General features: G+C 40.1%; 1 protein-coding gene across 1 annotated transcript; it reads left to right on the top strand.

Moving 5' to 3' along the window:
* Positions 1 to 1983: 1983 nt before the first annotated feature.
* LOC123413084 (protein PAF1 homolog) lies at positions 1984 to 9842 on the top strand. Its single transcript, XM_045106030.1, has 12 exons — positions 1984 to 3203; positions 3529 to 3597; positions 5057 to 5164; positions 5249 to 5429; positions 5522 to 5601; positions 5709 to 5828; positions 7138 to 7243; positions 7741 to 7827; positions 7941 to 8009; positions 8102 to 8173; positions 8258 to 8410; positions 9099 to 9842. The coding sequence occupies exons 1-12, from the start codon at positions 2506 to 2508 to the stop codon at positions 9207 to 9209; spliced, it is 1854 nt and encodes a 617-aa protein (XP_044961965.1). The 5' UTR covers positions 1984 to 2505; the 3' UTR covers positions 9210 to 9842.
* The last annotated feature ends 3874 nt before the right edge of the window (positions 9843 to 13716 follow it).

The raw sequence follows: 13716 nt of genomic DNA, 5'->3' as shown, positions 1-13716 counted from the left end.
GTGACCATATTATATTCATATCTCATCGCATGATTTCAAAAACTTGTTCACAAATGCAAGAAAATATTTCTTTTATTTTATTTCATTCACAATTCACAAGTTGAAACAATGTTCATATTTTTTAAAAAATATCATGGTTATCAAAAACTTGGTAACTCAAAGAATTATTCTGAATTTCAAGAAATTTTTTTAAAAATATAGTATAATATTCCGATCCATCATCACGATTAATTCTTCAAAATTCACTCAGGTATATAATCTGAAAGACTCAGAAGCATTACTATTGAACGCCATACATTCGATCATTCGTGAACATTTTTACAAATTTGGGAACATTTTTAAAATCAAGAACATTTTTTACTATTTATAAACATTTTTTTAAAATTCCAAATAATATTTTATATTACAAACTGTTTTCAAGTATTTTCTTGGGAATTGGCGAATAATTCATTTTTTGAATTATCCAATATTTTTTTAATTGCATTAAAGAAATTGCTAAAAATGATGGACTTTTTTTATTCACGAATGTTTTCTGCAAAATTACGAATTTTTTAATATGCAAACATTTTTATAAAAATCCTGAACAATTTTTGAATTCGCAAACATTTTATATTTTATCAAACATTTATGTAAATATTTATTTTTTAATTTCGAAAGTATTTTTTGATTTATTTGAAATAGAAAAAAATAAAAATTAACAGATAAATATTAATTAAAAAACTAAAAAAACAGGCACCTGCCCATGGGCTGGGCCAAATGGGCGTGGTGCTTATTTTCCAACGAGCAAAGCGTAGTATAGCTGGTCCCTATGCTTGGGCCGGCCCATGCGAGAATTACCTACAAAACGTTTTTTATAACTTATATGTGGCATTGGTGGGTAATATTAGAGAATTTTAGAGGCAATTTTAATGACGTACCACAGAAGCAATAGGTGCTTTATTAATAGGGATAGAAATAGCATGTGTGGCATGAGGGAAAAGGGTGGGTATTGGAGGAAGCTTGCTCAATCCGGTCATGGGGACGACCCGCTAGGTGCAGTGGCAAGAGTAGTGATGCGGAGATGGTGGTGATGTGGGGTCGAGGCCTGGGTGGCGCAACAGATGTCGCCAATGCGAAAGAGGTGAGAGGAGGAATACCATGGACGCAGTAGATGTGCCGCCGGATCCCTTCATCTCCTGTGCTCGTCCGTTGTCGCACGGCTCCGACGAGCTCCTGCCTATGTCGTCGCACAGCTCCTCCCTTTTCCCATCTACTCTCCCTCACCTCCATGTCTCCTTTGCACGTGAAGTCGCGCTTCGACCTTCCTCATCGTCACTCACGACCCCCACCTCATTGCTCGCCTCCTAATCTGCCTCGCTGCCCGCCTTCAATCCTTGTCGGACACGCATTCGACCCTTGCAATTTTCAGCCGCCGCCTTCGCTCGAGCCACCCGGGCGCCCCGTTTACCAAATCTAGAAGCCGCTCTTGAGCATCATCCACGAGTAGCTAGCCCACGTAAAAAAGAATCACATGTTGAATACCCAAAAATGCAGGCACCTTTTTGTAAAAACGAAATGTTTCCTCATATAGCCATTTAAAATATGATTGCGGATTAAATACTGAAAAACACAAGTTTTTCCTTTTTTTCAAAAAGTGCGCGACGATGAACGAACGGAAGTAGTGCGTGCTTTATTATTACATTAGATAGAAGATAAAAAATAACATGTGTATCATGGTATTTTTGGTTTTTGCCTTTTATGGAAAAGTAGGTACATTTTTTGTGTTGTGACACATTTTTTTTATGAATAATTGTTTTTCATATTATCATGTCAATTACATTTTTTTTCTGTATGCGTGCTTTAATAGACATTTAGCAAATTCATGCTATATTGCCTGAAAAATTTATTTATTTTGTATGGCCATGCTTTTCTGATATTTTTTATTTTTTAAGAACATTTTTCATGATTTTTAGATGTGTTTTTTGTTTTGCCATGGGATATTTTTTCTATTCAAGTGGAATGATGACTGGGTATAGGGCCTGGAAAAAGGAATGTAGAACAAAACGTTCGATGGGAGGTGTTTTATGTAGAGAACCAAAAAATTCGCTGGAGTGTTCATTCTCGTTGCCCTTCCTATGTGGGGAACGTCAGCCAGATATTAAGTTCTCAAGGAAAAACAGTAGCGAATTTAAATCAAATCGTCCCAAATTCAAGCAAAACACGAGGGAATTCATTTCAAAATCCGCGATCTTGGAATCAAAACCGTTGTCTGGTAGTATCACTTTTGGATTCGTCTCGCGCATCTGCGCAAGACTCCGATTTTTCACCACGCTCTCCCCTGTCTCCTCCGCTCCTAATTCTAAACACAGCGCTGTGATCTTCGGGTAGATCTAGTGGGTCCCCGGAGCTGCTGTTGCGGTTCTAGAAGCTTCGCGGAGGAGGAGGAGGCGGCGGCGGTGGCGGTGACGGCGGCGGCGGGAGAGGGAGCGACGACAGTGGGGTTGGTGAGTTGCTGGGTGAGGCGCGATGGCGTACCGGCCGTACCCGCCGCCTCAAGGGCCCTTCCCGCCGCAGGCCCCTCCTATCAACCCGTACGGGCAGCCGCCGCAGCAGCAGGCGGGGTACGGCCAGATGCCACCGCCACCGTTTCACGCGCCGCCGCCGCCGCCGCCCGGACCGCCCCCGCCGCACCAGCCTCAGTACAACTTCGGCCACGCGCGCCCGCAGCAGCAGCAGCAGCCGCCGCCGCCGCCCCAATTGTATTACCAGCCCCCACCGCCGCCGTACGGCGGGAACAACAATCAAGCTCCCCCTCCACCACCACCAATATCTGCTCCACCTTCGGCACCGCCACCACCTCCTGCCCAGCCACCCCCACGGGTAGCTCCGCCGCCACCAAAGGAGCAGCAGGCCAAGGCGGCACTTCCAAGAGTGGAGACGGAGGAGGAGCGGCGAGCAAGGAAGAAGCGCGAGTATGAGAAGCAGAAGGTGGAGGACCGGAAGCAGCAGCAGATGATGCGCCAGTCGCAGGCCACCATTCTGCAGAAGACACAGCAGGTGCGCGCCGCGCAACAGCAGCAGCAGCCACAGCCGCAGAGCCGCCACCTCCAGCCATCAGGTGGGACTCGGGTGGCGACAACTGTGTCTCGCCCAGTCTCCGCACCAAACACTGAGAGGTTCGAGAATCGGCTCAAGAAGCCGACAACGTTCCTCTGCAAGCACAAGTGAGTTTAGCAAATTTTGGACTTTTGGTCTATGCAAGTGCTAGTTGGAGGAAATTGGAGCCCCTTCAGTGTAAAATGTGTGCTTGAGAAAATTATTATGCTTATCATGCACTTGATCACGCTGGTAGGCAAAATGGTTCTCAAAGCATCACTCCATTAATTGGCAGCTTCCTTTTGAAAAGTGTGCCTAAAATATGTTTCTAGATTGGTTTATGTTGGGAGAAGTTTTGCAAGAGCAACTGATTTGCATGCTTTTTTTGTCTGTGTCGTTCAGAACTAAACTACTGTATGACCCTGTTTTTCTCTTCTTTTCTTGTTAATGCAGGTTCAGGAATGAACTGCCAGATCCAAGTGCTCAATTGAAATGGCTGCCTCTGAATAAGGACAAGGACCGGTAGTTTTCTACTCTTATTTTGATCAGATTGCTCTGTTCTGTTGTTACTTATGTTTGGTGCAGTGAAAGCAATTTCAATGTTGCTTATCTAGTTTTACTAATACATTACATCGTTCATTTCAAATTTGTGATTTTTTTCGTCCACCTGCTATTATTTAGGCATTAAATGAATTTCTAGCTAATTATTGTATAATGGTCGTTCTCTTTACTGAGACAACCTGTTTGACCATATGGCATATAGCAGGTCTAAGCTTGTATTTATATTTGCTGTCAGTCCCATAACATGCATTTGCTTTTAGAAACAGTCCCAAATTTTCAGCCATTCGTTCATATTTCAAGCATAAGTTCAAGAGTGCAGCAATAGAAGGGGTATTCTTCACATGAACAGTACCGTGTGGCACTGTCTCACGCAAGGAGAGCAACCGGCTGCTCAGGTTTAAGTTTGTTCTAGAGATATCCTTGATTGTCATCCTTAGTCAAGATATGATATCCTAGTATGATCTCCTTCTCTATGTCAGTTGAATTTGTAGGAAGGAGATCTGTTTGTATACATGTGCTGTTGCATGCTTCATGGGAATGAAGAGATAAAATATACCAAGCTCCTTGGCCTATCTCCCTTGATATGATATCCTACTATGATCTCCTTCTCTATGTCAGTTGAATTTGTAGGAAGGAGATTTATTTGTACTAAAATATACCAAGCTCCTTGGCCTATCTCCCCTTTGCCCCTGTGGGGTGCCTGCCTCTATGGTGTCATTGCCCTGCCCTGGTCCATGATGAACTAGCCACAACACACCATGTAACCTCCATGGCAAAAATGCATTTTTTTTACCATGTTGCTTTGTTAGCCTAATCCAATTATTTGTTGTACTTATGCATGATTAATAGAGGAGTATTTCACAGAAAATTATCCAAGTTCATTATAGGATATCATATCTTGGTTATCATGAAGTTAGGGCTTGATCACATGGACGCCTCTTCTTGGCACTTGGAGGGCTCCCTTAAGGATTGGTGGGATAAAAGGACCAGCGCGAACATGCCCAACCGGAAGGCCCTGGCCTCTCTCACAATGCTTGTGACATGGACAATTTGGAACGAGAGGAACTCACGCTTCTCCCGCCACAAGAGTGCCCCGCCGACGATCTTGCTTAATACCATTTTAGAGGAAGCAAAACTTTGGAGTATGGTTGAGGCCAAACAGCTTGGGGCAATCATAGTGCGAGAGTAATCACCATGTCATGTATGAGGGTCCGTTGTAACAAAAACAAACTCTATTCTCCTTTTAATTAATAGACAAGGCAAAGCTTATGCCTCCGTTCCAAAATAAGTAAAAATACTATGCTTTCTTATTACACTAATAGTTAGTTCTTGCTGTTTCTCTCGGTTGTAATTCATTCTGCATGTTGCAGTTTCTTGGGGCAGCTATACTTATGTTTTTCTGTATATTGCCCTTTCACAGATATACCAAATACAGGATCTCATCATTGGAGAAAAACTATCTACCTAAAATGATTGTCCCCGAGGATCTCGGGATACCTCTTGACCTACTTGATATGGCTGTATACAAGTAAGAATTAAGCCAGTCATATATTTCTACCTTTCTGATGACTCTTTCTAGCATCCCTAACTTGAGTGTCAAACATGCATTTAGCCCTCCCAATGTTCAGCTGCCCCTGGCTCCAGAAGATGAAGAGTTGCTGCGTGATGATGAGGTTCTCACCCCTGTTAAACCAGAAGGTATAAGGAAAAAGGAGAGGCCAACCGACAAAGGCATGTCTTGGCTGGTCAAAACACAGTACATTTCTCCACTTAGTACTGATGCAGCCAAAATGGTAATGCCAGATGATTCTTCCATAAATACAGTTACATGCATTCTGCTGGATTACTTTCATATATACTAAAAATAGTAATTTGGTCATTCCAGTCGATCACTGAAAAGCAAGCAAAAGAAAGGCGAGAATCAAGGGAGGGTCGTGATAATGTCCTTGAAAATCTTAATGATAGGTATGAGTTTCCTTTTACTTAGTTTGTTCTTTGGTTTCTGAAGGTTCGCCTGTTTTGCAATCCTGGTGCGGCCAATGACATTATTTTACTGTGTGTGTATATATCAGACAGAAGCGGATCAAAGCCATTGCCGAATCCTTCAAAGCCGCTAAATCACGCCCTGTCCACCAGACTAAACGAGGGATGGAACCAGAGTTTGTTCTCCCTTTGGTACCCGATTTTGATAGGTATGGCTTTTCAGATGACACTTTATTCTGTGTCTGTCATTATATTTTAGAAGACCTAGTTCTTCATTTTTGACATCTGATGTGTGTTGAGCACGGCCAGTTCATTGAAGCACGTTTTGTTGCCACTTCACTTTCCTATCTATGTTATGAAAAAATTGTTTACTTCCCGTCAGCTATAAAATTTCAGGTTAGTGTGTTCCAAAATTTATTGTTGTTGGAAAAGTGATCTTCGCCCTCTTTGATTCACGGGATTTTAAAAACGCAGCAATAGGAAAAGTATAGGGTTGGAGTGGCATGTCCATTTGAACCCTATAGGATTAGCAAGGAGTGTTTGATATCACATGAAAAACAAAGGAATTGTAAGAAGAGGTTGGAGTGGATGTTAGATTTCATATGAATCAGCCTCCTTTGGTTCATAGGATAGAAATAGTATAGGAATAGGAAAATCGTAGGAAATGAGATGACATGCATCTCAATTCCAATTGAGAAAGGCAGGCCATTTGATGCATAGGATAGGAATTTTTCCATTGAGTCTAGCTAATGTTTTTTTCCTTTGAAATGTGAAGGATTGAATCCTATCCTACACAGGAATAAGAATCTATTCCTACAAACCAAAGGGCTTCAAAGGATTTTTTCCTAGAAAGTTCCTATCCTTTACAATTCCTACAAAAATCCTATGAACCAAAGGAGGCCGAAATGTAGTACAAAAGATCCCATAGGAAAAATTCCTATGGGATCCAATCCAATGAATGAAAGGACCAATGTAAGAAAAATTCCTAAGGATTTCAATCCTCCAAAAATCCTATGAAATTCCTTTGAATCAAAGGAGCCCTAACAGTATATGCCACAATTTCCTCTGTTTTGCTCTTCAAGGTACCACCTTGATTTTTGTGTTGCCTTTGGAGTCCTATAAGCTGGTGGATGAATTTATGTAATCTCAGGCCTCCTTTGGTTCGTAGGATAAGAATACAATAGGAATAGGGAAACCATAGGAAGTGAGATGACATGACATGCATCTCAACTCCTATAGAGAAAGACATGTCATTTGATGCATAGGATAGTACTATAGAGAAAGACATGTCATTTGATGCATTGGATAGGAATTTTTCCATTGAATCTAGGCTAACATTTTTTTTCCTTTGAAATGCGAAGGATTAGTTCCTATCCTACATAGGAATTGGAATCCATTCCTACAAACCAAAGGGCTCCATATGAATTTTTCCTTTGAAAATCATATCCTATGAAATTCCTACAAGATTCGTACAAACCTAAGGAGGCCTGAAATTTGCTTTTCTGTTGACCTGTGTAGTTATAATGATCCATTTGTTATGGTGAATTTTGATGGAGATCCTACAGCTGATTCAGAGCAGTACAACAAGCTAGAGAGATCTGTACGTGATGAATGCGAATCCCAGGTGAGTCACATTTTTTTTTCTGCCTTGAGCTTTCTGATTTAGTTATTTACGTTAACATGCCCATAAGGATGTATTGTAGAAACAGATATTTTATATTGCTTGCATGTTAATGTCAAATGCATATATTTCCAGATGTTATGTTAATACGTCACTGATGCTCTGCGGAGATATACCCTCGCATCTATACCAATTCAAAAAGACCCAAAGGGGCAGATCCAAGCCATCTCAGCCATCAAATCATGAGATATAGCGGTTCAAACCGCTCCAATGTTGAGAACCAAACACGTTTAACTCTAATTACTCACCACTGCCACTGGTTGTAGATACATTTAAACTCGAAGTCATCTTATAAAATCAGCCGCGCAATTGATATCCTGCCAACATGCAATTGATATCTTACTAACATCAATATGCAATTAATATCCTCCTGAATATTAACGTGCATTGCACCTACACGATTATTAAGTACATCTGAGGTTTTCGTGTTCTCATGATAGGCTCTAATGAAAAGTTTTCAAGTCAGTGGTTCAGACCCTGCAAAACAAGAGAAATTTCTGGCATATATGGCTCCAGCACCCCACGAGGTATCCATCCTGTTCTCGACTCTAGTACATCTTTTTTTTAAATGTCACCAGTCACAGTTATTTTTTGGGGGGTGTTATTATCATAATCTGATCGGGACTATGGTTTCGTCTAGCTTGTCAAGGACTTGGATGATGAAAATGAAGACTTCCAGTACTCCTGGATTCGGGAATATCACTGGGAAGTATGTGGCATTTTGCTAACGTGTCTGCGATTGTGTGTAACTTTTCATTCTGCTGGTGTAAAACTGCCTACATACCTTATTTTGTGATTCAGGTAAGGGGGGATGACAAACAAGATCCAACGACCTACCTTGTCTCATTTGATGATGATGATGCAAAATATTTGGTAACTTGCTTTGTTTATACTTTATTTATTCTGATATGTGCTATCATTGCACATTTGGGTGACACTTTATTGTCCATTTGGCAGCCTCTTCCTACCAAATTAGTATTGCAGAAGAAGAAAGCTAAAGAGGGGAGATCTGGGGATGAAATCGAGCATTTTCCAGTGCCTTCTAGAATTACTGTGAGCAGGACAGCACATGGTGATGAGATGGAGCACGGAGAATCATCCAGCATGCCTGTACGACCCATTTTTCCTTTATAACTGTTGGCATGAAAGTTTACTTTGCAGTGAACTATTAGTACTATACCACATTTACATTCTTCAGTTTTTTGTCTCTATTTAATGCTCCCTCCGGTCCAAAATATAAGGTGTATTATTTTTTCCAGAAGTAACATTTATACGTTTGACCAATATTACAGAAAAATGTATCAACATCTATGGTACTCCCTCTGTAAACTAATATAAGAGCGTTTAGATCACTAGTGATCTAAACACTCTTATATTAGTTTACGGAGGGAGTACCAAATAAATGCAACAACAACAAGCCGGGGTAGGCTAGAGCCGAAACCCATAAGATCTCGCAACCAACTCATGGTTCTGGCACATGGATAACACAGTACCAAATAAATAGAATATGAAAATATATTTCATGATGGATAAATTTTCTCAATAAACTTGGTCAAATGTAGATATGTTTGACTTCTCAAAAAATCAATACACCTTATATTTTTTACCGGAGGGAGTATATTTGTAGGTCATCTTCTCACCAAGCCATATATAAAGCTACTGGGTTTCTTGCTATCAGTTCACCTATTCTCGCTCTTAGGATTGTTCACCTTTTTGTTATCCCCAACTCTTCCAGTGTTGGAGCATAACTTGATCTTTATGCATTAGCATTACCTTTAACTAAAGGCCTTCTCTGTAGGGGAATTTAAAGCGACAAAGATCTTCTGTTGATGATGATCTTGATGAGCATCCGAGGCATTTTCATGTAGAAGATATGGGGCAGTATAGTGAAGAAGACTATTCTGATTGATCAATTAGATATGGAAGGATCGTCATTTTCTTGCACCGTCGAATTTCATGGCCACATATGAATCTGTGAAGATCTCATATGCATTTGCTTTGGTGCCTCCATAAGTAGTAATAGGGTGCAGGGTTGATGAAAGAACATGCTTGAGTGCATTCAGGCAATAGCAGATTTTGAAGTGCAGAGTGGGCAAAGCAAGGCAGAGTGTAACTGGACTTTAAGACGGCAAAGCAAGGCAGAGTGTAACTGGATCTTAAGACTGGTCTCAAAAGTGATGATAGAAGGTCTCATCATCATGTAAAACAAAGTCTCTGTAGTCTTGGGAGTGATTCTCCACTGCTGTTTTGATGATATAGGCAACACTTTTTCCCATTTGATTGTGTAAGTACAGCAATTTATTTATGTCAGGATATGAGACAGCTGTGCATCATAACTGTTTCTTTTCTGGCTGAAATGATAATCAACAGAGCGAAGGTCATGTATTTGTGCTAATGCACTTACTGAAGATCAAGAGCAGCATTGCAAGAAGAGTAAACTGTGTTTTCAGTTTTTTTTTTGCATGTTGTAACTGTAGTGTCTGTACAAAAACTTGTTTTGGGGGTATTTTTCTGCCTTTTAATCGAAAACATTGTTCCTTTTTGCAATAATTCCTTCTCTAAGTTGAGAGGAATCGTATTCTAATCTACTATGGAGTGGTACTTATAGTATTGTTCCATTTATATGCAAAGTAATGAAAAAGTATTGAGGTAGATGGAAGTGCAAATATCAAACAACAGGTATATTATTGAGATAATGTAGACACCACATTTACCTGCTTTTTGTGACTATTTTAATTGAAGTGGTATCAGCAGTACCTCTTGAGGTGATCTTCAAGTGTTCTCAGCTGTTGCTTGGAATGCTGCCTTTGAGTTGCCATTGGAGATTGGAAAGATTCTTTGATCACCAACTTATGTTGCCAGGTGGCTCAGATTCTTAGTCACACTTGGTGAGAACCAGGTATTATTATTCATCATGTACTACTGTCAAATAGCTTTTGCATTTTCGCTTGACTTCAGTTAATCTCTTACCGTTCAGGAATTCAATGGATTTTAAGCCAATGGAGGTCTTCTAAAAGCAAAAACAAGGAAGGTATCATTAATTTTCTGGTATCCCCGCTCTCCTGATTGTTCTTCCTAACCACTATTCATGCCTCATCTCATACCTGTTGTGTGATGCTGACAATGCAGATATCATAATCCAATCTGAAACTATTGCCGCAGGTTATATTATGTGTTTGTCCTAGATAATTACCAGATTCTCTGCTCTTCTTTTGACGGAAAATTCCATATGCTCTTTAATATCTTGCAAGTGTTGCTATACATTCTACTGGAAGATAGGTTTCACCTTGTTATTTTGTTCTATGCTACTTCCCGTTCCCTCTATTCCAAATTAATTGAAGTTCTAGTTTTGTCCCAAGTCAAAACTTGTTCAAGTTTGACCAATTCTATAGAAAAATATATTACTATATGAAACATCAAATATATACAGTACAGAAATATATTTCATGATGAATCTGCTGACCTAGTTTGGTGTTAAGAGATGTTAATATATTCCTATAGACTTGGCAAACTTAAACAAGTTTGACTTGGTCAACTATCTATATATGTTTTTCTATAGACTTGGTCTAAAATTGCATGTTCACAAATACCGTTGCTTCATTCTGAACCTCATCCTGCAGAGCTTCTGAAATCATGCAAGGATTACCAACTTAGATAGTTTAAGTGGGTGGTGCAGTTTGTGCTGATAATAGACCTAACAGGCATTTTCTTTTCCTTTTGACGCTAACATGTTAGGTTGAGAGATTCCGCACAAAGATATCTTTCTCCATTGGGGTGCAAATTATTTCAGCATAAAGTTGTGATGCTGCACCAAGTTTGTATTTGTAGTTTGAATTAGCCACACAAGTGCATAATTGCTTTTGTCCTACTTTCTTTTGCTAAGTACTTCCTCCGTTCCATAATATAAGAGCGTTTTTGACACTAGCGGGTATTACATGTTTCTTAAAGATATCCAAATGTACTCTCTCCGTCCTAATATAGCTTGCAAAAACGTCTTACATTATAAGGAGGGAGTAGTACTGTGTGTAAATGGGCCCATGATGGAGCTCTTTGTAACACACTTGAAGCTGCATGCAGTGCTGCTCTGATGGTTTTCGAGGACACATGATTATCTGGTTTTCTATTATTCTTGTCAGCCCTGCTGGGAAAAGTTCAGACATTGCAAAGCCTTTTTGTTGACGTTTCCTTTGATCCAGTTATAATGACTATATTGGCTCTCACTAGAACATGAAAGTGGGTATTACTGTGCCTGTCGGTCTTGTAAAAATAACGATATGAAATAAGTTTCTCGAAAATAATGATTGAAATATTTGAATAACTGAGATGCAAAGTAGAATTTGAATGGTTTGAATTATGGTTGCACTGTTGGGATGGTGGATTGGTGGGGCACGTTTATTTACAAAATCAAACTTCCTGGTTCATCTTTTATCAGCAATTCTAAATAGCGGTAAAAATATGTTGCATGAAATACACAATGGTACCGTCATGTAACTGCACTACGTGTCACTTGCTTACTTAAATTTCTCAAAATAAAAAAGAGATTGCACCAAAGCTGTTTGAGAGCTTGAATGTTTTACTTGGTTTGAAACAAAGCTGCATTGATCTGCTTACTACAAGTACAAGGTAACCAACATAAGTTGGATAATCAGGAGACACCATTGGATAAAGGCTATATCACTTTATAGGACGATTGCATAATTATTGTGGTACACAAAGAAGAGGTAAAGTAACTTATACAAGTATCTTAATTCTATCAAACACTAAACTGGTATTATTCGACGCATACTGCATGTGTACAAGAAGTTATGAAAACATACCATGTTGATATTGGGCATAACTAGATAACTCCTCTGCATATACATCACACCCCTTCCACATTACTCCCTCTGTAAAAAAATAAATATAAGAATGTTTAGATCGAAATACAGAAATTGTATTTAGATCTAAACGCTCTCATATATTTTTACGGAGGGAGTACATGTGTTTCTGCCAGCTGAGTGGCACACTACGCATCCTGATGTCATACCGATCTCCATCCCCTCAAATAATATTTCAGCAGCAGGAGTTTAATTAGAAAAAAAATGTTCTATAATTAATAGGTAGAGTGTCAGGCTAGCAAAATTGCAGCATGTTCCTATTAGAATCATGACCGGGGAAAGAAAATCACACATCGCCGATCATATATCTGAACAATAGGCCCACTACCCGTCTCCGTTGGGTGTCACTCCAATGGTAGCATCCATGTGATCCCCGTCGCCTTTCGCTCGGGTCGCGGAGGCCACCCACCTTCCCTCTCCAATGTGTCTGCGTATGGCGACAACTCCGCAATCTTCGTCAGTGTCCTCGCATCGCCTGGTGGTGTCGGGGCTCACGGACAGGTATGTCGAATCCGTCGAGCCAGAGCACGAGGAGGTGTCCTTGGGTACGGGCCCGGAGTTGGAGGATAGCCGCGCCCTTCGGCTGCGTGGGAACAACCTCCATCGTCCTAGAAGTCCATGTGGCGCCGCCACCATGGAGTTGGTGGTCAGGGTCCGCCACAGGAGCGGAGGGAGCAGCGATGTGGTTTGACTAAAAAAAGACACGTCCATGATGACACATGTGTCATACTAGGTCACCCATATACGTGTGTGATGGTTTTATGAAGAACTAGTACAAATGCTGGTGCGTTGCACTGGGCAAAAAATATCTCAAGGCCTTGGTACTAAAAGAACACTACGCAACAGTGATTGATTCAATCTCTGAAACCTAGCTACCCAAATCTACCTAGTCGATCTTGTTTATTGATTCAACAGCAAAGAGTTGTAGCCTAATTTTCATTCGGTTTCAATGGATTAATTCAAGCAGTATTTTCTGATTAAAAAGAAGCTATAAGATAAATGTTATTTTATTTATCTTATTATAAAATTAAAATGAAATATTAATGTATGTCCGAAGAAAATATTTACTTGCGGTATCCACAATGATACATATGCTAATTAAAACGCTGGATAACCTGTTAATAGGCTTTCTCCGTGTAACAGAAACATGGGTGCATGAGATGGACTAAATACGAGATGCAAAACTCTGTATATTTGTAGGCATCATGATTTTCTCAAGCGACAAGAAGGAAATGGGGAATATGCGAACAACTACACTTCAAGTTTTATGTGTGGAAAATACCAGTGAGCACAACCAAGACACGTCCCGTCAAAAATTTCGCTTAGATATTACTCTTCCCAACTGCTTCACCGGATCCAGTGAAACATCAACCTAAAACAGCAATTACAACCAGTAAACTAAATGCTTGATATTATTATTTAGAGAACACATGAAAGATTTGTGTTAGCCTGTTAGGTTGAGGGTTAAGACTACATCTCATGTTTGTGTTGTACCGAAGGTCAAGGGTGAAAACACCCCAATTAAACAATCATCTCCAT

The sequence above is a fragment of the Hordeum vulgare genome, chromosome 7H (assembly GCF_904849725.1).
Source record: "Hordeum vulgare subsp. vulgare chromosome 7H, MorexV3_pseudomolecules_assembly, whole genome shotgun sequence".
NCBI lineage: Eukaryota > Viridiplantae > Streptophyta > Magnoliopsida > Poales > Poaceae > Hordeum > Hordeum vulgare.
This window is presented reverse-complemented; position numbering and strand designations above follow the sequence as displayed.

Bases quoted from the DNA above. Each gene is read 5' to 3' on its own strand.
- LOC123413084 (XM_045106030.1), top strand. From the start codon at position 2,506: ATGGCGTACCGGCCGTACCCGCCGCCTCAAGGGCCCTTCCCGCCGCAG. The intron at 3,598-5,056 runs GTAGTTTTCTAC...GCCCTTTCACAG, and splicing joins CTGAATAAGGACAAGGACCG to ATATACCAAATACAGGATCT. The intron at 8,411-9,098 runs GTACGACCCATT...CCTTCTCTGTAG, and splicing joins GAGAATCATCCAGCATGCCT to GGGAATTTAAAGCGACAAAG.